The sequence below is a fragment of the Salmo salar genome, chromosome 05 (assembly GCF_965601325.2).
Source record: "Salmo salar chromosome 05, fSalSal1, whole genome shotgun sequence".
Taxonomy (NCBI): Eukaryota; Metazoa; Chordata; class Actinopteri; order Salmoniformes; family Salmonidae; genus Salmo; species Salmo salar.
In genome coordinates, this window is record NC_138295.1 from 37,380,749 (window position 1) to 37,406,633 (window position 25,885).

The window sequence follows — 25,885 nt, forward strand, 5'->3', positions numbered from 1 at the left end:
GACAGGGAACTCGGTGTCCACATCACTAAGGACCCATCATGGTCCAAACACACCAATACAGTCATGAAGAGAACACGGCAACACCTCATCCCCCTCAGGAGGCTGAAAAGATTTGGCATGGGCCCTCAGATCCTCAAAAAGTTCTACAGCTGCACCATTGAGAGCATGTTGACTGGCTGCATCACCGCTTGGTATGGCAACTGCTTGCGTACGGCCCAGTACAAGCGCCCTGCCATCCAAGACCTCTATACCAGGCGGTGTCAAAGGAAGGCCCTAAAAAGGGTCAAAGACTCCCACCACCCAAGTCACAGTCCGTTCACTCTAATGCATGGCAAGCGGTACCGGAGCGCCAAGTCTGGGACCTAAAGGTTCCTGAACATCTGCCCCAAAGTCATAAGACTGCGAACAGTTAATTAAATGGCTACCCAGACTTTCTATTTCTCACCTCCTACCTACATGTACTTCAATCAATCACCTAACCAAACATACAGGTACATATTACCTTAAATCACCCTAACTACCTCATACCCCAGTACACTAACTCAGTACCGGTACTCCTTGTATATAGCATCGTTATTGTTATTTCAATTTTATTTTTATCTATTTGTTAATTTTCTTACTTTTTAACTGCATTTTTGGGAAATGGCTCGTAAGTAAGCATTTCACGGTAAAGTCTGCACTTGTTGCATTCAGCGCATGTGACAAATAAAATGTTATTGGATTTGATTAGGAAGTACTTATGCAGTGAATGCAGATGTTTTAAGTGTTGCCCTAAGGGGTGACATAGTGACAGAAACAGAATGATCCAAGTACATAAACAGAAAGAGATTACTCATTGGTATTACTATGTCTGGCCAGCCACCAAGATGCCAGGCCAACCGTGCTGTGGTACAGGCTCAGCTAGCTACTTCCTAGTTTCCTCATTTGACTCTTGCGCTCTTTCAGTTCACCCCTCCATCTTTCTCTTTCACTCACAACACGTTTTTAAACTCTTACCCATCTCCGTCCAGATACACTTGTGTGTCGCTCCATACCGGCACAACCAGACCGATAGTACACAGACATCTGAAAGAAACAGAGACAGACCATTTTAATATATTTTTCTTAAATTTGGCAACATTAACATATTTTCTATCAACGCAAGTCATTCTCTAGACTGGTCTAAGGTAGGGCGGGCGATATGGCCAAAATATCATATCACAGTATTTAAAAATTGGACTGTATGATGGTATTTTATGTTTTTGAAAAGTTCTAAATTTGCTTTATGAGTAGTGCCTGACCCTAGGGTTGCAACACATATATTCTAAGTTATTTCAAATGGGTCTTTCTCCATACTGATTGTTTTATACAGTTCAATTCAACAAAAACAATTTTCAACAATGTATGCATCCATTTGAGATCATTTCCACATAGGGCTGCAAGATATGGGCAAACAATCTAGACATTATTTTTAACCAAATATTGCACTTACGATTTAGAGCAAAAACACTTGGGTTAACTTTTGGAATTATGGAAATAGAATGATTATTCTAATTCTATAGTTAGAATAGTATAGTGGGCACTTTGAATACAGTGTTGTTTGACATGACAACGAATAAAAATGCCAGGGAGGAGTTATTGTGACAGGGTAGGAACCGAAGTGTTGATAAGTGTTCACTAGGGGACCCTATAATCTTTGGATACATTGAATGTTTTCTCTTAGCTACTTCATGTAGCTAACATTTTCATATTCCTCTTAGATTTAGAAGATACTGTTGTACAAACAACATGCTGATTTAGGTCTACACCATCACTGGTATTATCAGGCTGTATAGCTAATTACATTTGCTCTGGCTTAGTACATTTATTAGTTAGCTAGCCAGCTAACTAACTAGCGATTAGCGGCAACCAAGATTTAGGCCAAACTTGCTAAGACAAACACGCTGTTTGCAGATGTAAGAAACGCAAACTAAGTGTAATTATAGAACGCTAATGGATTTATATGAAGAAAAGTGAAAACAGTATCTTTGTCATCAACATTGTTGCATTGACCATGCAGACTGAACGCAAGTGTCTCGTGGTCGAGGAACAACAAATGCGCTCCTTGAGTGACAGGGGGCAGGGCTAGGTCTGTGTGGAAAGCGGCATTGAGAGAGTGAGAGGACTCAAGTAGCAAACTATTAAAATGGACGTTAAACACGGCGTATCACATTTAACAAACCAAACATTCAAATACCGTTATAGAAGGTAAAGTAAAAACCCAAACCAGTCCGTGCATCAGTACCGGTATATCGTAAAATACGGAATACCGCCGAGCAAAAAGTCTAAGGTAAAAACAGCAAGCCCTGTACACCTCTCTACTGAAAGAATGATAACAGCACATACCTGTCTGTGTCGGGGAAGTCCATCCCCAGGAGAATGCTCTCCTGTTTGTTACTGAAGGTGGAGACTATGATCAGATACCGTACCCTGACTGGACTCACTGACTCCAACCTCACCGCCTGCATGGGGATGGGGAGGTGAGAGAAAGGAGGGATAAGGGATGACATATACAGGTAGGGTTGAGAGAGGGGTAAAGGGTATTTATACACTGAACAAAAATAAACAACAATTTAAAAGATTTTATTGAGTTACAGTTCATATAAGGACATCAGTAAATTGAAATAAATTCATTAGGCCCTAATCTATGGATTTCACATGGACTGGGAATACAGATATGCATCTGTTCATCACAGGTACCTTAAAAAAAAGTAGGGGGCCTGGATCAGAAAACCAGTCAGTATCTGGTATGACCACCATTTGCCTCATGCAGAGCGACACGTCTCCTTCACATTGAGTTGATCAGGCTGTCGATTGTCACCTGTGGAATGTTGTCCCACTCCTCTTCAATGGTTGTGCGGACTTGCTGGATATTGGCGGGAACTGGAATATGCTGCCGTACACGTCAATCCAGAGCAACCCAAACATGCTCAGCGTGTGACACGTCTGGGGCACACAATGGGGCACTCTGTTCACAACGTTGACATCAGCAAACCGCTCGCTCACATGTCTGCCATCTGCCCGGTACAGTTGAAACTGGGATTCATCCGATAAGAGCACACTTCTCTCCAGTGTGTTAGTGGCCATCGAAGGTGAGCATTTGCCCACTGAAGTCAGTTATGATGCGATGCTGGTAGAGCTTACGGTAGAGAAATGAACATTCAATTCTCTGGCAACAGCTCTGGTGGACATTGCTGCAGTCAACATGCCAATTGCACGCACCCTCAAAACTTGAGACATCTGTGGCATTGTGTTGTGTGACACAACTGCACATTTAATGGCCTTTGTTGTCCCCAGCACAAGGTGCACCTGTGTAATGCTCATGCTGTTTAATCCGTTTATTGATATGCCAGACCTGTCAGGTGGATGGATTATCTCAGCAAAGTATAAATGCTCACTAACAGGGATGTAAACAAGTTTGTGCACAAAATGAGAGAAATAAGGTTTTTGTGCATATGGAACATTTCTGGAATCTTTTATTTCAGCTCATGAAAGAAAGATGTATAAAACGCAACATGCGTTGGTCCTTTTTGTTCACTATATATGTGTAGATGGATGTTACTAGCCTGAGTGCCAGTCTGGTGTGCTATCATGCTAACACCATGTCATGGAAAACAGGTTCGGTTTGACAATGAGTAATGGAGTTGGCAAGAGCACAAACAGATCTGGGACCACCAGGCTAGGATTTCACATGTTGGAGGTGTATAAGGGTGAGTTACCATACTTTCTATAATGTAAAAGGCACTTTGAGACCTAGTGAAATGCATTACATGAATGTGACATGACATTATGGAGGGCTCCAGGCATCACGCCTGTTCTAGTCATGCTATTGTAACAAAGGTGGTTATGTGAACCACACAAGTGATGAGTAACCTTGCCTGAGACCTGAAGACTTGCTGATGCCCAGGCATTATCTAAGCACTAACACAGCTTTGTGGTGTGCAGACTGCAGATGACCCAAATTTAAACACAGTTCTTCACACACTGCCTGTCCTTTCCATTGTATGCATATTCTATACATTCTACCTCTGGGCATGTGACTGCTGACAGGTCTCACCAGTTTGATAGTGTCCTCTGGTCTTAGTAGTGACACCATGGCGTGCAGCTGTCTGTGCTGTGTGTCTGAAGCTCCGCCCCCCAGCTTCAGGGGTGAAGGGGAGTGATTGGGCGACGTCTCTTCATGTGGCCCCTCCCCCTCTCCCTCTTCCAGGAGAAGGACGGCCCCTTTGACCAGAGCAAAGCTCTCTCTGTTTTGGAGGATAGAAGACTGAATTATTACTTTGAAAGATGTTTGCAATCAAACTTCCATATGACCACATCCAACCTACAGTGCATTCGGAAAGTATTCAAACCCCTTGACTTTTTCCACTTTGTTACGTTACAGCCTTATTCTAAAATGGATCAAATTGTTATTTTTCCTCAGCAGTCTACACACAATACCCCATAATGACAAAGCAAAAACAGGTTTTTAGAATTATATATATAAAAAAAACTGAAATATCAATGTACATATGTTTTCAGACACTTGACTCTGGCTGGGCCACTCAAGGACATTGAGACTTGTCCCGAAGCCAGTCTTGCGTTGTCTTGGCTGTGTGCTTAGTGTCATTGTCCTGTTGGAAGGAGAACCTTCGCCCCAGTCGGAGGTCCGGAGCAGGTTTTCATCAAGGATCTGTCTGTACTTTTCTCCGTTCATCTTTCCCTCGATCCTGACTAGTCTCCCAGTCCCTGAAAGCGTTGCCACAGCATGATGCTACCACCTCCATGCGTCACCATAGAGATGGTGCCTGGTTTCCTCCAGACGTGATGCTTGGCATTCAGCCCGAAGAGTTCAATCTTGGTTTTATCAGACCAGAGAATCTTGTTTCTCATGGTCTGAGAGTCCTTTAGGTGCCCTTTGGCAAACTCCAAGCGGGCTGTCAATGCCTTTTAGTGAGGAGTGGCTTCCGTCTGGCGACTCTAACAAAGGCCTGATTGGTGGAGTGCTGCAGAGATGGTTGTCCTTCTGGAAGGTTCTCCCATCTCCACAGAGGAACTCTGGGAGCTCTGTCAGAGTGACTATCGGGTTCTTGGTCACCTCCCTGGCCAAGGTCCTTCTCCCCCGATTGCTCAGTTTGGCTGGGCGGCCAGCTCTAGGATGAGTCTTGCTGGTTCCAAACTTCTTCCATTTAAGAATGATGGAGGCCAAGGTGTTCTTGGGGACCTCTAATACTGCAGAAATGTTTTGGTACCATTCCCCAGATCTGTGCCTCGACACAATCCTGTCTCGGAGCTCTACGGACAATTCCTTCGACCTCATGGCTTGGTTTCTGCTCTGACATTCACTGTCAACTGTTTATAGAAACATTTCAAGGATGATCAATGGAAACAGGATGCACCTGAACTCAATTTCAAGTCTCATTGCAAAGGGTCTGAAAACGTATGTAAATAAGGTATCTGCTTTTTATGTTAAATAAATGTGCAAAAATGTCTAAAAACCTGTTTTCGCTTTGTCATTATGGGCGTGTGTAGATTGATGAGGATTAATTAAATCAATTTTAGAATAAGGCTGCAATGTCTGAATACTTTCTGAATGCACTGTACATACAAATTAAATTCACAACCCCCAAAAATCTACCTTTTCTGAAGTCTCCCTCTTCTTGGGATGCTTTCATCCTTCAAAAAAATGATATGAAAGATTGTTAGTAAATAATCAACTCCTTAGCCCAGTGGCGTAACTACATTGTCACAGGCCCCTGTGCTAGATTTATCAGTGGACCCCCAACGTGAATCAGAAGAGCAACTGAAAGTCAACAGACCAGATGAACTGGAAAGACATTTACACTTACAGGTGGCCAAAAATAACTAACTGGGATGTTTTGTATGCAAATCACTTGTACGTGTCTAATAGCATGAGGTCTTCTGCATTTTTTCATGTTAAACAACGCGATTGACTAATGATGTCCAGTGTACAAATTATAGGGCCCAACATGAAATGACTAGGGGGTCCATGCAAAACTTGATATTGAGCGCTTGACATCCGCCACTGCCTTGGCGGCAGTTTTTTTGTGCCATCATGCCAACTCCCTGTAAATCATTGTCATGCCAAACTTCACTTGACAATGGCAGCAATGTAGTTCGCAAGAGCACAAACAGATCTGGGCCCAGGTTATAAACAATTTACTTTTTAATCTACAATCTATTAAAAATATACCATCTTGTGTCACATATTGAAGTCCACTGATTAGAGTGACAACCCTCTTTAGATTTAATAAGGGATTTATTAAATCTCTAAAACCAGTTATGTGGCATCGAGAAGTGGGTACTTCAGTGTTCATGTACTGAAAGAATGAGCAGGATCAAGAGTAAAATGTGCATTTACAACGATAAGAGGCAGAGGAAAAGACTACAGAAGTCATTGACCAAGGGGGACACAGAGAAAGGAGGGAGACGGAGAGAAAGAATAAGAAACAGAAGAACAGAAAAGACAAACGGAGGGAAAAGTGAGAACAGAATGTATGAGGAAGGGGTAGCTGCAGTATCAAGGGTTCAGCGGTGTGAGAGTGAAACTTGAGACAGTAACATCAGGGTGATTCCTCACAAAACCAGGAAAATACCATTTCACGAAATGTCTTCCATAGAATGTTTCTTTGGAGGAAGGATTGTTGACATGTATATCTAAAAGCATCATTGAGAAATAATTAATCAAAGTTGGCATATTTATGACATCTTGGCCTTACCCACGCCTCCTTTAACCTGTCTGGGCAAGGTGGGATGCTTGCGTCCCACCCTAGTCAACAGCCAGTGGAATCGCGTCGCGCGAAATACAAAACCTCATAAATGCTATAACTTCAATTTCTCAAACATATGACTATTTTACACCGTTTTATAGATACACCTCTCCTGAATCGAACCACGCTGTCCGATTTCAAAAAGGCTTTACAGCAAAAGCAAAACATTAGATTATGTTAGGAGAGTAACCAGCCAGAAATAATCACACAGCCATTTTCAAAGCAACTAGATGCATTACAAATACCCAAAACACAGCTAAATGCAGCACTAACCTTTGACAATCTTCATCAGATGACACTCCTAGGACATCATGTTACACAATACATGCATTTTTTGTTCGATAAAGTTCATATTTATATATAAAAACAGCATTTTACGTCGGCGCGTGACGTTCAGAAAATCTTTTCCCTCAAATGCTTCCGGTGAATCAGCGCTACAATTTACAAAATTACTATTCGAAAACATTGTTAAAATGTTATATTGTCATTCAAAGAATTGTAGATTAACATCTCGTGAATGCCACGGCTTTGCCAGATTTAAAAATAACTTCACTGGGAAAATCACACTTTGCAATAAACGACGTGATATGCTCAGAAAAATAGGCTAGGCGATTCATGTTAGCTCCATCTTGGAACCATCAACCATCAAAAATACTATTGTAAATATTCCCTTACCTTTGATTATCTTCATCAGAAGGCACTTCCAGGAATCCCAGGTCCACAACAAATGTAGTTTTGTTCGAAAAAGTTAATAATTTATGTCCCAATAGCTTCTTCTTGTTAGCGCGTTCCGAAGGCTACTCAAAATGTACCGTAGTGCACGGGACTTCTCGTCACGAATGTGCAAAACAAATATATTTAAGTTCGTTCAAACATGTTAAACGTTGTATAACATAAATCTTTAGGGCCTTTTTCAACCAGAGCTTCAATAATATTCAAGGGGGACGATTGCATTGTCTTTCTAAACGTTTCGAAAGGGGAGGGTAGCCATGGGCGGCCGCGTCATAATGGTAAATGGCCCTCCCCCTGTGACCAAGTTCCACAGCCTCTCTTTGGGTCAGTTTGTAGCATTGAAGACTCAAACCACTTTGTAAAGACTGTCGACATCTAGTGGAAGCCTTAGGAAGTGCTAAATGATTAATAAGCCCCTGTGTGTTTCAATGGCAAATGTTTGAAGTGATTTCCACACATCAGATTTCCATTTCCTGTTAGGATTTGTCTCAGGGTTTTGACTGCCATATGAGTTCTGTTATACTCACAGACACCATTCAAACAGTTTTAGAAACTTTAGGGTGTTTTCTATCCAAATCTACTAATTATATGCATATTCTAGTTACTGGGCAGGAGTAGTAACCAGATTAAATCGGGTACGTTTTTATCCGGCCGTGCAAATACTACCCCCTATCCCCAACAGGTTTTAAGACTCCATAATGTTTCATCTGAATCTGCCACAAAACAAAAAATTGTGTCATATGAAGCTTTATCGCTTGCTCTGTAAAATCTGTAGTATTTTGCTTTCCATAATTTTCGTACATGAATTTATTAACATTGAAAAATATAAACATGAACATTCAAAATATACAATTAAACATTTTTCAATTGATTTTTTTAACATAATATACGCTACGGGCATATCGAGGTTCCAGAGTGGGATCTCTGCTACTTTTAAAGTTATGGCCCATTTTTAACCTGTTATGGCTAGGGGGCAGTATTTTCACGGCTGGATAAAAAACGTACCCGATTTAATCTGATTATTACTCCTGCCCAGAAACTAGAATATGCATATAATTATTAGCTTTGGATAGAAAACACTCCAAAGTTTCTAAAACTGTTTGAATGGTGTCTGTGAGTATAACAGAACTCAAATGGCAGGTCAAAACCTGAGAGATTCCTTTACAGGAAGTGGCCTGTCTGACCATTTATTGTCTTTCTTTGACATCTCATTCCATTACAAAGGATCTCTGCGGTAACGTGACACTTCCCACGGCTCCAATAGGCTCTCAGAGCCCGGGAAAAACGTGAATGTCGTCATTCCAGCCCCAGGCTGAAACACATTATCGCCTTTCTCAAGTGGCCGATCAAGGGACTGTGGGCTTAGGCGCGTGCACTGGCCGCCCCCGTCTTTGTGTTTTTTCCTCTGTTTACCGAAAAGGAGATTCCCGGTCGGAATATTATCGCTTTTTTACGAGATAAATTGCATAAAAATTGATTTTAAACAGTGGTTGACATGCTTCGAAGTACGGTAAGGGAATATTTCGATTTTTTGTGTCACGAAATGCGCCATGCGCGAGACCCTGATTTACCATTTCGGATAGTTTCTGGAACGCACGAACAAAACGCCGCTATTCGGATATAACGATGGATTATTTTGGACCAAACCAACATTTGTTATTGAAGTAGCAGTCCTGGGAGTGCATTCTGACGAAGACAACAAAAGGTAATCAAACTTTTGTAATAGTAAATCTGATTTTGGTGAAGGCTAAACTTGCCGGGTGTCTAAATAGCTAGCCCGTGATGGCTGGGCTATGTACTTAGAATATTGCAAAATGTGCTTTCACCAAAAAGCAATTTTAAAATCGGACATATCGAGTGCATAGAGGAGGTCTGTATCTATAATTCTTAAAATAATTGTTATGCTTTTTGTGAACGTTTATCGTGAGTAATTTAGTAAATTGTTAGCAAATTCCCCGGAAGTTTGCAGGGGGTATGCTAGTTCTGAACGTCACATGCTAATGTAAAAAGCTGTTTTTTGATATAAATATGAACTTGATTGAACAAAACATGCATGTATTGTATAACATAATGTCCTAGGTGTGTCATCTGATGAAGATCATCAAAGGTTAGTGCTGCATTTAGCTGTCTTCTGGGTTTTTGTGACATTATATGCTAGCTTGAAAAATGGGTGTCTGATTATTTCTGGCTGGGTACTCTGCTGACATAATCTAATGTTTTGCTTTCGCTGTAAAGCCTTTTTGAAATCGGACAGTGTGGTTAGATTAACGAGAGTCTTGTCTTTAAAATGCGTAAAATAGTCATATGTTTGAAAAATTGAAGTTTTCGGATTTTAGAGGAATTTGTATTTCGCGCCATGCCCATCATTGGATATTGGAGCAGGTGTTCCGCTAGCGGAACATCTAGATGTAAGAGGTTAACAGAGAAATTGGCATAGTAGGCAATTTACATTTACATTTACATTTTAGTCATTTAGCAGACGCTCTTATCCAGAGCGACTTACAGTAGTGAATGCATACATTTCATATATTTTATTTTTTTCTGTGCTGGCCCCCCGTGGGAATCGAACCCACAACCCTGGTGTTGCAAACACCATGCTCTACCAACTGAGCTACAGGGAAGGCAATGTAACCAATCACAGCCCTCCTTTTACTTGTATCATTGCACATCCTGCAAATCACCAGCAGAGGGCGACCATTTAGAATCCAATTTTATATTCAGGCTGTTGGTAACGCTTACAAATTGGATCATAACTCAAAAAGTAACAGAGATCTCACTCTGGAACACTGATATGCTGTAAAGTGTCTTATGTTCAACAATTTATAGAAACATTTGCTTAATGAAAATGTGTATATTTTCTATATTAATGATTACTCAAATTTTTAATCCAAGCAAATTTGAGAACAAGGCTACCTAAATTCTACCAGCATATTGATTGCGGCATGTGCCTGGGCAATACCCTCGACCACTGCTACTCTAACTTCCGCGATGCATACCAAGCCCTTCCCCGCCCTCAGGCAAACCAGTCCGCGACTCCATCTTGCTCCTACTGTCTTATAGGCAGAAACTCAAAACAGGATGTACCAGTGACGAGAACCATTCAACGCTGGTCCGACCAATCAGAAGCCACGCTTCAAGATTGTTTTGATCACGAGGACTGGAATATGTTCCAATCAGCCTCAGAGAACAACATCGACCTATACGCTGACTCGGTGAGTGTGTTTATAAAGAAGTGCATTGGAGATGCTGTATCCACTGTGACTATTAAAACCTACCCTAACCAGAAACCGTAAATAGATGGCGGCATTCGCACAAAACTGAAAGCACGATCCACCACATTTAACCACGGAAAGAGGTCTGGGAATGACAATATAAGTGTAATTATTCCCTCCGCAAGGCAATCAAACAAGCGAAATGCCAGTACAAGGACAAGGTGGAGTCGCAATTCAACAGCTCAGACACGAGACGTTTGTATGTGGCAGGGTCTACAGGAAATCACAGACTACAAAAAGAAATCCAGTCACGTCAAGGACACCGACGTCACGCTTCCAGACAAACTAAACACCTTCTTTGCCCGCTTTGAGGATAATACATTTTTTTACATTTTAGTAATTTAGCAGACGCTCTTATCCAGAGCGACTTACAGTAGTGAATGCATACATTTCAGGCATTTTTTTTTTTGTACTGGCCCCCCGTGGGAATCGAACCCACAACCCTGGCGTTGCACACACACCATGCTGGCGTTGCAAACACCATGCTCTACCAACTGAGCCACAGGGAAGACTAATACTGTGCCACCGTCGTGTCCCGCTAACAAGGACTTGCGCGCCCCCCCCCCCCCGTGGCTGACGTGAGTAAAATATTTAAACATGTTAACCCTCGCAAGGCTGCTGGCCCAGACGGCATCCCTAGCCGTGTCCTCAGAGCATGCGCAGACCAGCTGGCTGGTGTGTTTACGGACATATTCAGTCGGTTGTCCCCACGTGCTTCAAGATGGCTACCATTGTTACTGTACCCCAAGAAGGCAAAGATAACTGAACTAAATGACTACTGCCCCGTAGGACTCACTTCTGGCATCATGAAGTGCTTTGAGAGGCTAGCGAAGGATCATATGACCTCCACCTTACCGGCCACCCTAGACCCACTTCAGTTTGCATACCGCCCCAACAGGTCCACATACGACACAATCGCCATCACACTGCCCTATCCCATCTGGACAAAAGGAATACCCTATGTAAGAATGCTGTTCATTGACTACAGCTCAGCATTCAACACCATAGTACCCTCCAAGCTCATCATCAAGCTGCAGGCCTTCGGTCTCAACCCCGCCCTGTGCAACTGGGTCCTGGACTTTGATTGGACGCCCCCAGGTGGTGAAGGGAGGAAACAACATCTCCACCTCGCTGACCCTCAACACTGGGGCCCCACAAGGGTGTGTGCTCAGCCCCCTCCTGTACTCCGTTCACCCACGACTGTGTGGCCATGCATGCCTCCAACTCAATCATCAAGTTTGCAGATGACACAACAGTCGTCCACATCAGTCGTCCACAGTCGTCCACATCGAAGGGACAGCAGTGGAGAAGGTGGAGAAGGTGGAAAGTTAAGTTCCTCAGCGTACACATCAGTCAAAATGAAATGGTCCACCCACACAGACAGTGTGGTGAAGAAGGTGCAACAGCGCCTCTTCAACCTCAGAAGGCAGAAGAAATTTGTCTTGTCACCCAAAACCCTGACAAACTTTTACAGATGCACAATCGAGAGCATCCTGTCAGGCTGTATCACAGCCTGGTACGGCAACTTCACCGCCCACAACCGCAAGGCTCTCCAGAGGGTGGTGCGGTCTGCACAACGCATCACCGGGGGCAAACTACCTGCCCTCCATGACACCTACAGTACCTGTCACAGGAAGGCCAAAAAGTTAATCAAGGACATCAACCACCCGAGCTACTACCTGTTCACATCGCTATCATCCAGAAGGTGAGGTCAGTACAGGTACATCAAAGCTGGAACCGAGAGACTGAAAAACAGCTTCTCTCTCAAGGCCATCAGACTGCTAAACAGCAATCATTAACTCAGAGAGGCTGCTGCCTACATTGAGACCCAATCACTGGCCACTTTAATAAATGGATCACTAGTCACTTTAAATAATGCCACTTTAATAATGTTTACATATTTCATATTACATTACTCATATCACATGTATATACTGTGTTTTATACCATCTATTGCACCTTGCCTATACTGCTCGGTCATCGCTCATCCATATACTTACATATTCTCATTCACCCCTTTAGACTTGTCTGTATTAGGTAGCTGTTGGGGGATTGTTAGATATTACTGCACTGTCAGAACTAGAAGCACAAGCATTTTTGCTACACTTGTATTAACATCTGCTAACCATGTGTATGTGACAAATACATTTTTATTTGATTTTGATTTGAATTAATTTAATAAAATTGTTACATAACTCGAAATACTCCTCATATTACAGAGCAAGCGGTAAAGCTTCATACGACAACAATTTTTCGCTTTGTGGCAGATTCAGATGAAACATTATGGAGTCTTAAAGGAGGCGTGGGTAAGGCCAAAATGTAAAATATTCCAACTTCCATTAATTATTTCTCAACTATGCTTTTAGATATAAAATGTCAAATATATGTCAAGAATCCAAAAGGAACATTCTATGGATTACATTGCTTATGGGGCTTTTTACATGGAAATGCCCACATCCATGAACGTTGAAAAGTAGTTGAAATTTGGTCAGTCCAAATCTGAACCAATCATGAATGTCTGTTTCACAAGTTAGGCCAGTACAGTAAAGAAAAGTACAGTAGAGTAAAGTTCAGTACATTACTAGAGCACAGTATAATTTACTGTACTCTACTGTAATGTACTGAACTATACTTTACTGTGCTGTACTCTGCCGTGCTGTGATGTCCAAACTACGACTGGTAGGTGGTCACATAAAACTGAGGGAGATTTCAGTGTCATTCTGTTACCAAACTTTACATCAGTTCTTCGAGTAAATATGTTTTTAAATGAACTGGAATTTTTATTTTATTTTTTAAACTAGTCCTTCTGCATAGTTGTATGGTTTGTTTAACTTTGGAATCAATGGTTTTTGTTGGTCATACATTTAAAGTGAAAAGTCGTTGTCATCATTCTGTTACAGTGGAATTGCCCAAATGTCAAATATGTCAACAATCCTTCCTCCAAAGGACCATTCTATGGATACAATTTAGGGAAAATCCCCCCCCCCAAAAAAATCATGGTATTTTTTGTCCTGGTTTTGTGAGGAGTCATCACACAATACCTGTTATTTAACTGACATGTCCAGACAGACACAATACATTTTTTTTTGTAGAGGATGTGCTGGAGAGCAGCGTTGAGGGTTTGAAAGGAAGAGATGAGTTAACAGTAGTAGAGATGACAGAGCAGTAGTATGCAGGGGGACGGAGGAAGGCAACGTTATGTCTGCCTGTCCACACATTCGTAACATACCAGCGAGGCCTTGGAAGTAACACAGTTTAAATTAGCCTGTTAAAGTTGCTCTAACTGTTTAAAGAGAAATGAAAAAGAAACACAGAGGGAGTGAGAGGAGACAAGATAAGGACGGGGGGGTGAGTGAGTGAGTGAGTGAGTGAGTGAGTGAGTGAGGTTATCATTTGAAACACTGTCAGTGTGCTGGTGAGGGTTAGGCAGGAGGAGTCGATTTTAATACTGTTGTCACCCACAAATATTCTGTGATATATCACACAGTTTATGGCATGTTTGCCCTCTACTTAGTTATGTCATCTCTGCTTGTCAATACAAATCACTGCCTTGGCCACCAGACAGCATCAAATACCCTTTACATTATCAACAATCTACAATGCTGTGATGATGACATCGCAAATGAATAACACCAAGCAGGTTATAGGACAGCCTCAGGCAAAGACCGTTGTTCATTAACCAAAGCAAACGGATTCTGGATAATAGGCTAAGCAGGCTTGGCCAGTGTATCGAATCGCACACTGTAAAACAGAGCATTAAATGAAGTGAAGGCGCTGCCATGGAAAATAAAAGGCCAGTATAGCTGCATTAAAATATGTGTGGGGCTCGTGGGAAACTCACCGGAGCGGTGGAGATGGACGGCGAACGATGCAGGGTCAGAAGAGCCATGGCAAGGCACCGCTCGGTCGGTCGGTCGGTCTTTCACGCGCACTGATCAACACAAGAGGCGAGTGAGATCAGCGGTTTCCCTCAAATGTGTGGGCGTGGAGGATAGAGGATGTATTCACACAAATCTGGAACGAAGTTGGAGCTGATGATTAAATACCCGTTTATAAAGATACATTATCTGGAGACACAAATTGACATTTGACACGTAACGTTATAGGCATTGATGGAAGATATGCCATTGTAGTTGCATGCAAAGCATTCCTTCACAACGACCACGTATGGTGTTGAAATGAATGCGCGATGCACTGCGGCCGCGCGTACATCTACAAAATAAATAGAATGTTGCTACAATGAAACAATGTGGCTAACTGACTAGACGTTTCTGAAAAATAGCAACATTTGAGAATCTAGAGCATGAAGTTAATTCATATGCTAGATGTCATATGGAAAACATGTAAAGCATCAACTCAGTTTGAGTGGACAATCTGCTCTGTTGATCGTCTGCAAACCAACAAGCTGTTAGCTAGCTATAACTCGTTAGCGCGTACAGTGGATAGGCAACTGATCCATGCTAGCTAACTAAAAACAAGTGTGAAAGGGATAACGTTAAAGATAGAGCAAAAGTTCCTCTTTTACCTGCCTCCTTCTGATGCTTCTCCCTCACATGCAGTGAGCTTGGATAGCAGCTATTTGTATTTTTTAATCCTTCGCGTTGGCAAAAGTTATGCGGCACTCTGATATCCAAATTAAAGGACAGTTTACTATTTCATAGTACAAGGAAGACATCGGCAAAGAAAAGCAATCTACAAGGAGGGGCTTGTAGGATTGGTTTTCTTAAAGGGGAAATGGCAAGATTTCTATTATGATGAAATCTTGCCATTCTGCTACTGTCTCCTTGCCATTCTCCTACTGTCTCCTACTGCACAAACAAGAACACTGATGGATGCTTTTATTTATTTCATATTGATCATCTTATTATGAGTATCTATTTATTCATTCATTGGACGTTGGATGCCCAGAAATCAGTAAAGGCAGTGAAAGGATGAATAGGTGAAAATCTGGTGAAGTGCCCTTGAACAAGGTACTTAACCCCAATTGCTCCAGGGTCGCCATTGATAATGGCAGACCCGGTCCGTGATCCCACTCTTCGAGGGTGTCTCAAGTGGAGTTGGGATATGCAAAAAACATATTTCTAATTCACACACAGTGGTGGAAAAAGTACCCAATTCTCATACTTGAGTAAAAGTAAAGAGACTTTAATAGAAAAGTATTAAAAGTAAATGTAATTTATAAAATGGACTTAAGTATCAAAAGTAAAAGTATAAATAATTTCAAATTCCTTATATGAAGCAAACCAGATGGCACGATTTTCTTGTTTTTTAAATTTATGGATAGCCAGGGGCACACTCCAACACTCAGACATAATTTACAAACGAAGCATTTGTGTTTAGTGAGTCCACCAGATCAGAGACAGGAGAGCTGACCAGGGATGTTCTCTTGATAAATGTGTGAATTGGACCATTTTCCTGTCCTGCTAAGAATTCAAAATGTAACAAGTACTTTTGAGTGTCAGGGAAAATGTATGGAGTAAAAAGTACATTATTTTCTTTAGGAATATAGTGAAGTAAAAGTAAAAGTTGTCAAAAATAAAAATAGTGAAATACAGATACCAGAAAAAACGACTTAAGTAGTACTTTAAAGTATTTTTACTTAAGTACTTTACACCCCTGTTCACATATGCGTGTAATACACACTTGTACATGTGAAATAGGACAAATTTACCCACCCAATTATTATAATTTTTTTAGATCAACAACAAGGAATTGGACAAGGAATTGTCCTGGCATTATGGAAAGCAGAAAAACTAACAAAAACAAATCAACAGACAGAAATAGCTTTAACCGAAATGAGAGATCACATATGGGATGTACAGCCAAAGCAAGATTTTGTTGTCAAATATGACTCTGTAAATGCCTTCAGAATTCTGGCCAATGTTGACTCCAATGCTTCCCACAGTTGTGCCAAGTTGGCTGGATTTCCTTTGGGTGGTGGACCATTCTTGATACACATGGGAAACTGTAGAGCGTGAAAAACCCAGCAGCTCCTGACACAAACCGGTGCGCCTGGCACTTACTACCATACCCAGTTTTATCTCAATCTCTTCATTCAAAGGCTCAATCATGGACACTCTTACTGACAGTTGTGGCTGCTTTGTGTGTTGTCTGTGCCCAATAATGTTTGTACCATGTTTTGTGCTACTACCATGTTATGTTGCTACCATGTTGTTGTTATGTTGTGTTGCTACCATGCTGTGTTGTCATGTGTTGCTGCCTTGCTATGTTGTTGTCTTAGGTCTCTCTTTATGTAGTGTCTCTCTTGTCGTGATGTGTATTTTGTCCTATATTTATATTTGATTTATTTTTAATCCCAGCCATCATCCCTGCAGGAGGCCTTTTGACTTTTCTAGGCAGCCTTTGTAAATACGAATTTGTTCTTATCTGACTTGACTAGTTAAATAAAGGTTAAATAAAAATACATTATAAAAAGGCACTTAAAACCTCTTAAGGGTTGAACCTTTTTTTTCAGTTTTTGCCTAAAATGACATATCCAAGTCCTGTAGCTCAGGACCTGAAGCAAGGATATGCATATTCTTGATACCATTTGAAAGGAAACAATTTGAAGTTTGTGGAAATGTGAAATGAATGTAGGAGAACATAACACATTAGATCTGGTAAAAGATAATACAAACCAAAAACATGCATTTTCTATTTTTTTTCCTTGTTCCATCATCTTTGAAATGCAAGAAAAAGGCCATAATTTAATATTGCAGTTTAGGCGCAATTTAGATTGATCCAGTGAAGCATTGCAGTACTGCACAGTATTTTGTATCAAGTCAGTCCAAATGTGCCGAATTGGTCAATTGATACATTTTCAAGTACATAACTATAGAGAACATACAAACATGATATGGTAATACAAAATGTAAGTTTACACACTCCAAGGAATGTCATTCATGATGGATCATTAGCTTATACAGTACATATACAGTACACTAACTTTCACACATCTAGATGGCCGGGTGGGGTGGGTGTGGAGCCAGAGACAGCAGGGGTTCAAACTGTAGAACCCAGTTCATTTTTGTATTTTTATTTAACCTTTTTTTAACTAGGCAAGTCAGTTTTAAAAAAATAATAATTTCACCTTTATTTAACCAGGTAGGCTAGTTGAGAACAAGTTCTCATTTACAATTGCGACCTGGCCAAGATAAGCAAAGCAGTGCGTCACAAACAACAACACAGAGTTACACGTGGAATAAACAAACATACAGTCAATAATACAATAGAAAAAGTCTATACACAGTGTGTGCAAATGAGGTAGTTAGGAACAAATTCTTATTTACAATGACGGCCTAGGAACAGTGGGTTAATTGCCTTGTTCAGGGGCAGAACGACAGATTTTTACCTTGCCAGCTCGGGGATTTGTTTTAGCAACATTTCGGTTACTAGTCCAATGCTCTAACCACTAGGCTACCTGCATTTGAATATACAAATGTATTTTATCAAACAAAACTATGCTACATTTTATCTCTGGGACCCTCAGGATGACAAATCACCTTCAGAGTTGAATGTATCAAACCAGTTGCCGTGATAAAAGTTTTTGTTGTTGTGCACTCTCCTCAAACAATAGCATGGTATTTTTTTTACTGTAATTGCTACTGTAAATTGGACAGTGCAGTTAGATTAACGAGAATTTAAACTTTCTGCCCATATAAGACGTGTCTATGTTCCCGAAAGTGTTCTGTTACTTACAACGTCATTCTAGTCACATTAGCAAACGTTAGCTCACGTTAGCATCAACCGCCCCGGTATAGGGACACCGATCCCGTAGAGGTTAAATCTTTTGTTTTGCCCATTCACCCTCTGAATGGTACATATACACAATGCCTCAAGACATAAAAATCCTTCTTTAATCTGTCTCCTCCCCTTCATCTACACTGATTGAAGTGGATTGAACAAGTGACATCAATAAGGGATCATAGCTTTCACCTGGATTCACCTGGTCAGTCTAAATCATGGTAAGAGCAGGTATTCATAATGTTTTGTATACTCAGTGTGTAGGGACTAATGCTGCTTTCGTAACCAAGTGGGAGGAGGGAATTGACCAGTTGTGAAGTCGTAAATACCAGTTGGATGCATTCACGTGCTTTGAACTTGTTGAGAAACGCTTACTGGCTAATGGCCATCAAGCTACATAAACCATAAACTATAAGTACAGCTATCATGCTTGTTAACAATTTATGGTTTAAAAAAAAATAGTAGAATTCTTTAAAAAAATTACGTTTTGTTGTTACATTTAACTGCCGGAAATGCTGTTGTCAAGATTATTTCCTTAGTAGGTGACGTCATAGATCAACATGTGGGAGAAGTGGGAGCTCATGTCACGTTCAAAACTGCTGGGAACTGGGAACTCAGAGCTCAGAAATCTCCAACATCCGACTTCAGTGCATTCAAGATAACTGGGAACTCTGAAAAAACTAGCTCAGACTAGGATTTTTTGTTAACAGTCATCTTTTATTTATTTAACTAGGCAAGTCAGTTAAGAACAAATTCTTATTTACAATGATGGCCTACCCTGGCCAAAACCTAACCATGCTGGGCCAATTGTGAGCCGCCCTATGGGACTCCCAATCAAGGCCGGTTGTGATACAGCCTGGAATTGAACCAGGGTCTGTAGTGACGCCTCTAGCACTGAGATGCAGTGCCTTCGACCACTGCACCATTCGGGAGCCCCTGTACCTGAGACAGTGAGGCGAACGGTCTCATAGGTGAATCCAGAGGACAGTTTGATAGAGTAGAGCCCCTGGTCACGGTGTGTGACGTCTTTCAGCAGCAACGTCCTATCTTTCGTCCACTCAAACCGCGGGTCCTTCAACTATAAACACACAATAGTGCTTAGCATAGAAGAACACACACACACTTAAACACACGTTATGTTCTTCTATCCTCGTGGGGATCTAAAATTCATTTCCATTCAAAATCGTATTTTCCCTGAACCTAACCCCCAACCCCTTACATTAATTCTAACCATAACCCTAAACTTAACGCCTAAGCTTAAAATAGCCCTTTTCCCTATGGGACTCCCAATCACGGCTGGTTGTGATACAGCCTGGAATCAAACCAGGGTCTGTAGTGACACCTCTAGCACTGAGATGCAGTGCCTTAGACTGCTGCGCCACTCAGGAACCAACTCGGAATTCCAAGTCAAAAACTCAAGCATCTTTCTTGAGCTCCAACTTTCTGACCTGAAGATCACTAACGTCATGAATTGATCAGTTCCCCCCCCCCCCCTCCCCCCGGATTTCCCAGTTGTCTTGAAAACACCAATATAATGATAGATGAGTTTCCCACTAGTAATTGCCAGTTGGAGGGCTGTTCAAGTGGAACGCAGCATGCAGATACAGGGGATACAAATGCAAGTGGCATTTGAGACCTCTCTCTAACCAATTAATTGTACACACGTTATGTTTTACGTGCTAGTCGGAACTTGGAAACTCTGACATTTCCGACCTGCTAACTGATTGAACGCGGCACGTGTATAACTACAACCAGTTAGCATGTCGGGCATTTCTGAGATTCCTAGTTCCGACTGGCACGTAAATGCGGCATATGAACGCAGCAAAAGCATCCAAGAGAGATTCTCGTTTGTAAATAAAGACCGTCCTCCATCCTCTCTCCTCCGTGACCCGTGTTCAAGGAGCGTGTCATTTCGTTAGTAGGGTCGTCACTAGTTACTACAGCCATAAACTCATAAGCCCACCCTATTTCTACAATTGATCTTCTTAAAATGTTATTTTAAACCTAACCTTAACCTTAACTATACTGATAACCTTATGCCTTACCCTAACCTTAAATTAAGACTAAAAAGGAAAAAAATGTTTTCATGAATTTGTACGATAATAGCCAATTCTGACTTTGTGGCTGTGCTATCTAGTGGACATCCTTTAGTAGGCAAACAGAAGTGCCCTCTACTCAATAGACACCTTTCGTCGAGGATACTCATGTAAATCCTATTTTTAACGCATAATAATTTTGAAATCTGCTTTTGTTTTGTCAGAGGAGAAAAACATGCACACGTTTAAAAACAATATGCTACTTATTGTTTTATTCATAAAAATGTCTTGCACAACTCACTTAATTGTTTTTATCACTTTACACATTTATTTTGAGATTTCTGTGAACCTTATCTGCCTAATGACGCAGGAGTGGGGCATGGTTTCCAATAGTTACAATTGCCACTATTGGAGGAGAAGGTCAGAGGGGCGGAAACTCTGGCTTTCTCATCCAATGGATTTTGAGAAGGAGGAGAAGAGACAGGACGCAAGGAGATTCTCCCAATGAGTCTCTCTCAGGAATCGAATGCAGTACTGCACATGCGCAATGTTGTTTGCCCTACACTTGGTAAGTGGTGCCACATAGCGCACTGTGTGAAGTGTTCCTTTAGTGCGCACGTTGAAATTTCATTGTGAACACTAAACAATCAGCAAACTTAGCAACAACTGTAGGGAGATTCGGGTTGTTATTTCAAGCAGTTCTTCTGACGTTTCCCGTCCTTCGGAGGATGCACACTGCTCAGAAGATCACGAAGGTTTTCATAACAAGACGCATCCCACAGGAGGGATTGAAGATTCTGTCACAGGCTGGAGTGTATGTAGCCAGCAGATCCGACTTGCTCGCTTACGGCTGCACTAGAGTCGGACAGCATTCCTGTGTATATTATGACACAAGATATGGCTCGGAAAACATATCTCAATCCAGGGATGAGAAATTATTTGAACTCCAAATTGCCCCTTTATCCCAACTGTTACATCAAGAAGATTGAATGACTGCACATTTCTGGGAAACTGTCCTTATCACCCTCATGCTACATAGCAGAAGCCGCAGCAGCCATTTTGGAATAGCAGTGTCAGCCAATCTGCTCATCTGTTGTTCAACACGACCTGACATTCCATAATGGCTGCAGTTGCAACTGCTAGTTGACAAGAGGATGAAAACGGCAGTTTACATTTACATTTTAGTCATTTAGCAGACGCTCTTATCCAGAGCGACTTACAGTAGTGAATACATACATTTCATTATTTAATTTTTTTGTACTGGCCCCCAGTGGGAATCAAACCCACAACCTTGGCGTTGCACACACCATGCTGGCGTTGCAAACACTATGCTCTACCAACTGAGCCACAGGGAAGACTATTTAGGGAAGTTTATTTAATTAAGTCTTCTTGGTGTAACAGTTGGGATAATGGGGCAATTCGGAATGTTGTCCGACCATAGTGCAGCTGTAAGCAAGCAGGTCAGATCTGCTGACGAGAGTGTGGTAACCTATAGCCAAGTACAACTAATATAGCCAAGTACATCTCAACGAGTTGAGATATACTTGGCTAACTAGCCTAATGAGTTTTTCGTGCACTGTCACTTTTCATCTATCACGCATGCCTGTGTCTGTGTGACGTCTTAAGGATTTGTGTCATAGTAGTGCTACTTAATTCTAGTGCTAGTCTACTTACTGCTGTATAAATGCATCGCACACCTTTTCACACACATATGAAGTGGAGGGTAATTGTTACACCATGTGTTCTAAAAGTGAAAGTTCAGTGTAGTTGTTTATGACCTCTTTTCCTGGTCACGTGTTATAGCAGGTACTCTGAACTTGTAATAAGGTTCCTAAGGCGTTCTAACACTTACAAACGTCCATGCAACATGTAATAAAAGTAAAGAGGTATAATAAAGACTAAAGCGAAGGGTAAGGTCATCGATAAGGGGAAGAAAAAGAGACTGACACCTTGAAAAAACAGACAGACCATTCAGAATACACAGAGAATACTGTACGATGAAGGAAATGTTCCAAATTGTCTTTGACTCATCTTAATCTAGTCTCTCCCCTTTCACCTCCCATCTCCCTCGTTTCCATGGAAACAGATGTAAGGTTTCACTGTGGGACTCGGATGAGCCCGTTCCAAGGGCGGAGCTTCTGAAGGGCGTGGCGGGGGCCCATGGGCTGCTGTGTCTCCTGTCGGACAAGATCGACACTGAAGTTCTGGACGCAGCAGGTACACTGGACATAACCTGGATCAGATGAACTCAAACAGCACCTCTCAGTATTTTCCAATATATGGAATTTACGAGGCTGCTAGACATGTATTATACAGTATATGTGTTGTATGATAGTTCCCATTCTGTCTTTTCCTAACACGTAACTATGGATTTGTGTCCAGGTCCAAACCTGAAGGTGATAAGTACCTTATCGGTCGGATTTGACCACATGGCCATGGATGAGATCAAGAAACGGTAAGACCAACTATCAAATGCCTTAGCCTCACATCGAAGTCAGCAACTCTCATTGTGCCGTCCTCTCCATGTTCTGTGCAGTGGGGTGCGTGTGGGCTATACTCCAGACGTCCTGACTGATGCCACGGCGGAGCTGACCGTCGCCCTGCTCCTGGCTACAGCTCGGCGGCTACCAGAGGGCGTGGTGGAGGTTATAAAGTCAGTACCCAATAAACACACGGACACATTTCCCTCAATTAGACTCCAGCTCCAGAGGATCACTCTGACATGTTGTACAGTGATACTTTATGGATCCGTTGCCTAACCAAACTTCTATCTCAAATGAATATGAGTACAACAGAATGTGTCCTCAATTCACTTTTTAAAAATCTCTCTCTCTCTCTCTCTCGCTCTCTCTCTCTCTCAGTGGAGGCTGGAGCACCTGGAAACCTCTGTGGTTGTGTGGTTATGGTCTGTCAGGCAGCACTGTTGGTGTCATTGGACTGGGACGCATAGGTAGAGTGATGGTGATTGCTGGATTGACTTACTGGTTTCTGTGACTCCTGCCCTTAGTGAGGTCTATACAATCCATATAGTAGCTGAAAGGGCAGGACAAAAGGGCGTGTATTCATTGATTGATTGATTGATTGATTGTCTGGAGTCAATGCTGTTTTCCCTCAGGTATGGCCATAGCCAGGAGGCTGAAACCGTTTGGAGTGAAGAAGCTCCTGTACTCTGGAAGAACAGCCAAATCAAATGCTGCTGAAGTGGAGGGAGAATACGGTGAGCAGGGGTGGATGGGCTTGGGGAAACAGGAAGGTCCAAGAGGGTGAGAATCATATGAGATGTTTATTTGATTGTTTCTTCCTGCCCTCCTCTCTGTTGCAGTGCCCTTGGACACACTGGTGTCTGAGAGTGATTTTGTTGTGGTGTCCTGCGCCCTCACACCAGATACCCAGGGGCTGTGTAACAAGGATTTTTTCTGCAAGATGAAGAACACTGCTGTCTTCATCAACACCAGCAGGTACTCCATTAAACACGTAGAGCAGTGCCAATCCAACCACACGGACTGGGTTTTGAAATGAACACAGTTCAAAGCTATAAATATAGAGCTAACTTCCACTGTGTGTGTGATAGGGGTGCAGTAGTGAACCAGGAGGATCTGTATCAGGCTCTGTCCAGTGGTCAGATAGCTTGCGCTGGGCTGGATGTCACAACCCCAGAACCACTCCCCACCGACCACCCCCTCCTCACCCTCAAAAACTGTGGTGAGTTAATAGGGTCATGAGAGAAACGGAGGGAGAGAGGTTTACTGAGGCATCTCTGTTGTGTCGTCTATTGGTTTCGCTCTGATCGTCGTTGTGATATTTCCAGATTAATCAATCATATTCTTTTCTTATGTCTTCTCATTGAAATCAACCAGTTATTTTGCGACCAAATCTCTGCAGTGTCCCTGCTAATACATTTCCCCTCCTCTCTCCACCTGCAGTGGTCTTACCCCACATTGGCAGTGCCACCTACTCCACACGTGGCATCATGGCAGAGCTGTCCGCCAACAACCTGCTGGCAGGCCTACAGGGCACAGACATGCCCAGCGAACTCAAATTCTAGTGCTGCTCTACAACTATTCAACTCTGCCTCTGTCCTCCTTAGAATAATTTTGGTCACCCAATCAGTAGTCATTACCAGGAAGGTTAGAGCCCTAAGTGACCAGGAAATAAATCTGTGTTGGAGTGTTGCAGTTGTATTAACATGCTCTCCAAACATGAAGGTCAACTTTTGCCTCTTGCTCTTAGATCTTACAATGTTTATAAGAAATAACTCATTTGTGGTATGTGACTTGAATTTTGAAGGAGGAAGTGTATAGTATTAGTGTTTTGAGAACATGCCTTGGCACTCTCTAACAGCTCTCCTAAGGGTCAGCCATGGCTTCCTTTGAAAGACGTAGATAAGCACTACAATGAGTGCACACACTACTAATTCATTACAGTGGCCTTCTCGTTCTTATGAAACACTTTCTGTCAAATGTAATCGTACAAAATACTTAACTAAAATAGTAAATTAGTAGTTGTGATGGTAATGTTCTGTTGTTCTCATTCCAGTTGAGATGTGTGTTTTAACATATTGAGATGGAGCTCAGTTGTGCATAAGATAAACACTCCATCTCCAATTCATTTGTTTATAATTCTATGATAAAACACTCCGTCTGTAGTCTAACACACTGTCATTCTGGCTTTGTTTTTTTAATAAAGTGTTATGTTCAATGTAGAAATGTGTGAGCATATTATTTTCCCCATTAAATATAATTCTAGAGCCTTGAGTAAATTAACAATGAATAAAGTTACCAGAATAGAACATGTGGGCTCCCGAGTGGCGCAGCGGTGTAAGGCACTGGATCTCAGTGCCCGAGGTGTCACTACAGACCCTGGTTCGATTCCAGGCTGTATCACAACCGGCCGTGATTGGGAGTCCTATAGCGTGGCGCACTATTGGCCCAGGGTCATCCGGGTTAGGGTTTGGCCGGGGTAGGCCGTCATTGTAAGTAAGAATTTATTCTTAACTGACTTGCGTAGTTAAATAAAGACATTAAACATGAAAAGACAGTAGTCAGGGATCAGTGTGGTTCCAATGTGGCTTATTTCCATCACTCTTCAATAGTGATCCTACTTAGAAAGTGTGTGTGATGTAATGCATGGTAAATATTCTCTCAAAGAGTTCCATTCTCTCCCCACATGTCCTATGATGACTGTAACATCAAATGCAACATGTTATCTTCTAGAGTAGACAGTACAGTACATATAGTGCAGTAGGAAAGTATTCAGAAAGTATTCATACCCCTTCGCTTTTTCCACTTTGTTACGTTACAGCCTTATTCTAAAA

General features: G+C 41.9%; 2 protein-coding genes across 4 annotated transcripts in view; one reads left to right on the forward strand and one right to left on the reverse strand.

Annotated features, from left to right (window-relative positions):
• Positions 1 to 15,495, reverse strand: part of si:ch211-203d1.3 (protein phosphatase Slingshot homolog 3) — a 29,035-nt gene extending 13,540 nt beyond the window's left edge. Inside the window, exons 1-6 of one of the 3 annotated variants that reach the window (XM_045718147.1) lie at positions 15,322 to 15,495; positions 14,634 to 14,806; positions 5,636 to 5,673; positions 4,076 to 4,265; positions 2,365 to 2,480; positions 997 to 1,065 (exon numbers count right to left, since the gene is read on the reverse strand). In XM_045718147.1, the coding sequence (XP_045574103.1) occupies positions 997 to 1,065; positions 2,365 to 2,480; positions 4,076 to 4,265; positions 5,636 to 5,673; positions 14,634 to 14,681 (461 nt within the window). In that variant the 5' untranslated portion in view covers positions 14,682 to 14,806; positions 15,322 to 15,495. Of the gene's footprint in view, positions 1 to 996; positions 1,066 to 2,364; positions 2,481 to 4,075; positions 4,266 to 5,635; positions 5,674 to 14,633; positions 14,807 to 15,317 lie in introns of all 3 variants that reach the window. The other 2 variants (XM_045718148.2, XM_014199792.2) reach the window with 2 other exon arrangements.
• A 5,627-nt stretch (positions 15,496 to 21,122) lies between these two features.
• grhpr (glyoxylate reductase/hydroxypyruvate reductase) lies at positions 21,123 to 25,273 on the forward strand. The gene is given in 9 exon segments (NM_001141630.1): positions 21,123 to 21,385; positions 22,658 to 22,788; positions 22,954 to 23,026; positions 23,108 to 23,224; positions 23,433 to 23,521; positions 23,687 to 23,788; positions 23,894 to 24,029; positions 24,143 to 24,273; positions 24,495 to 25,273. Coding segments are annotated over 9 exon segments (987 nt in total). The 5' UTR covers positions 21,123 to 21,299; the 3' UTR covers positions 24,617 to 25,273.
• Positions 25,274 to 25,885: the final 612 nt, after the last annotated feature.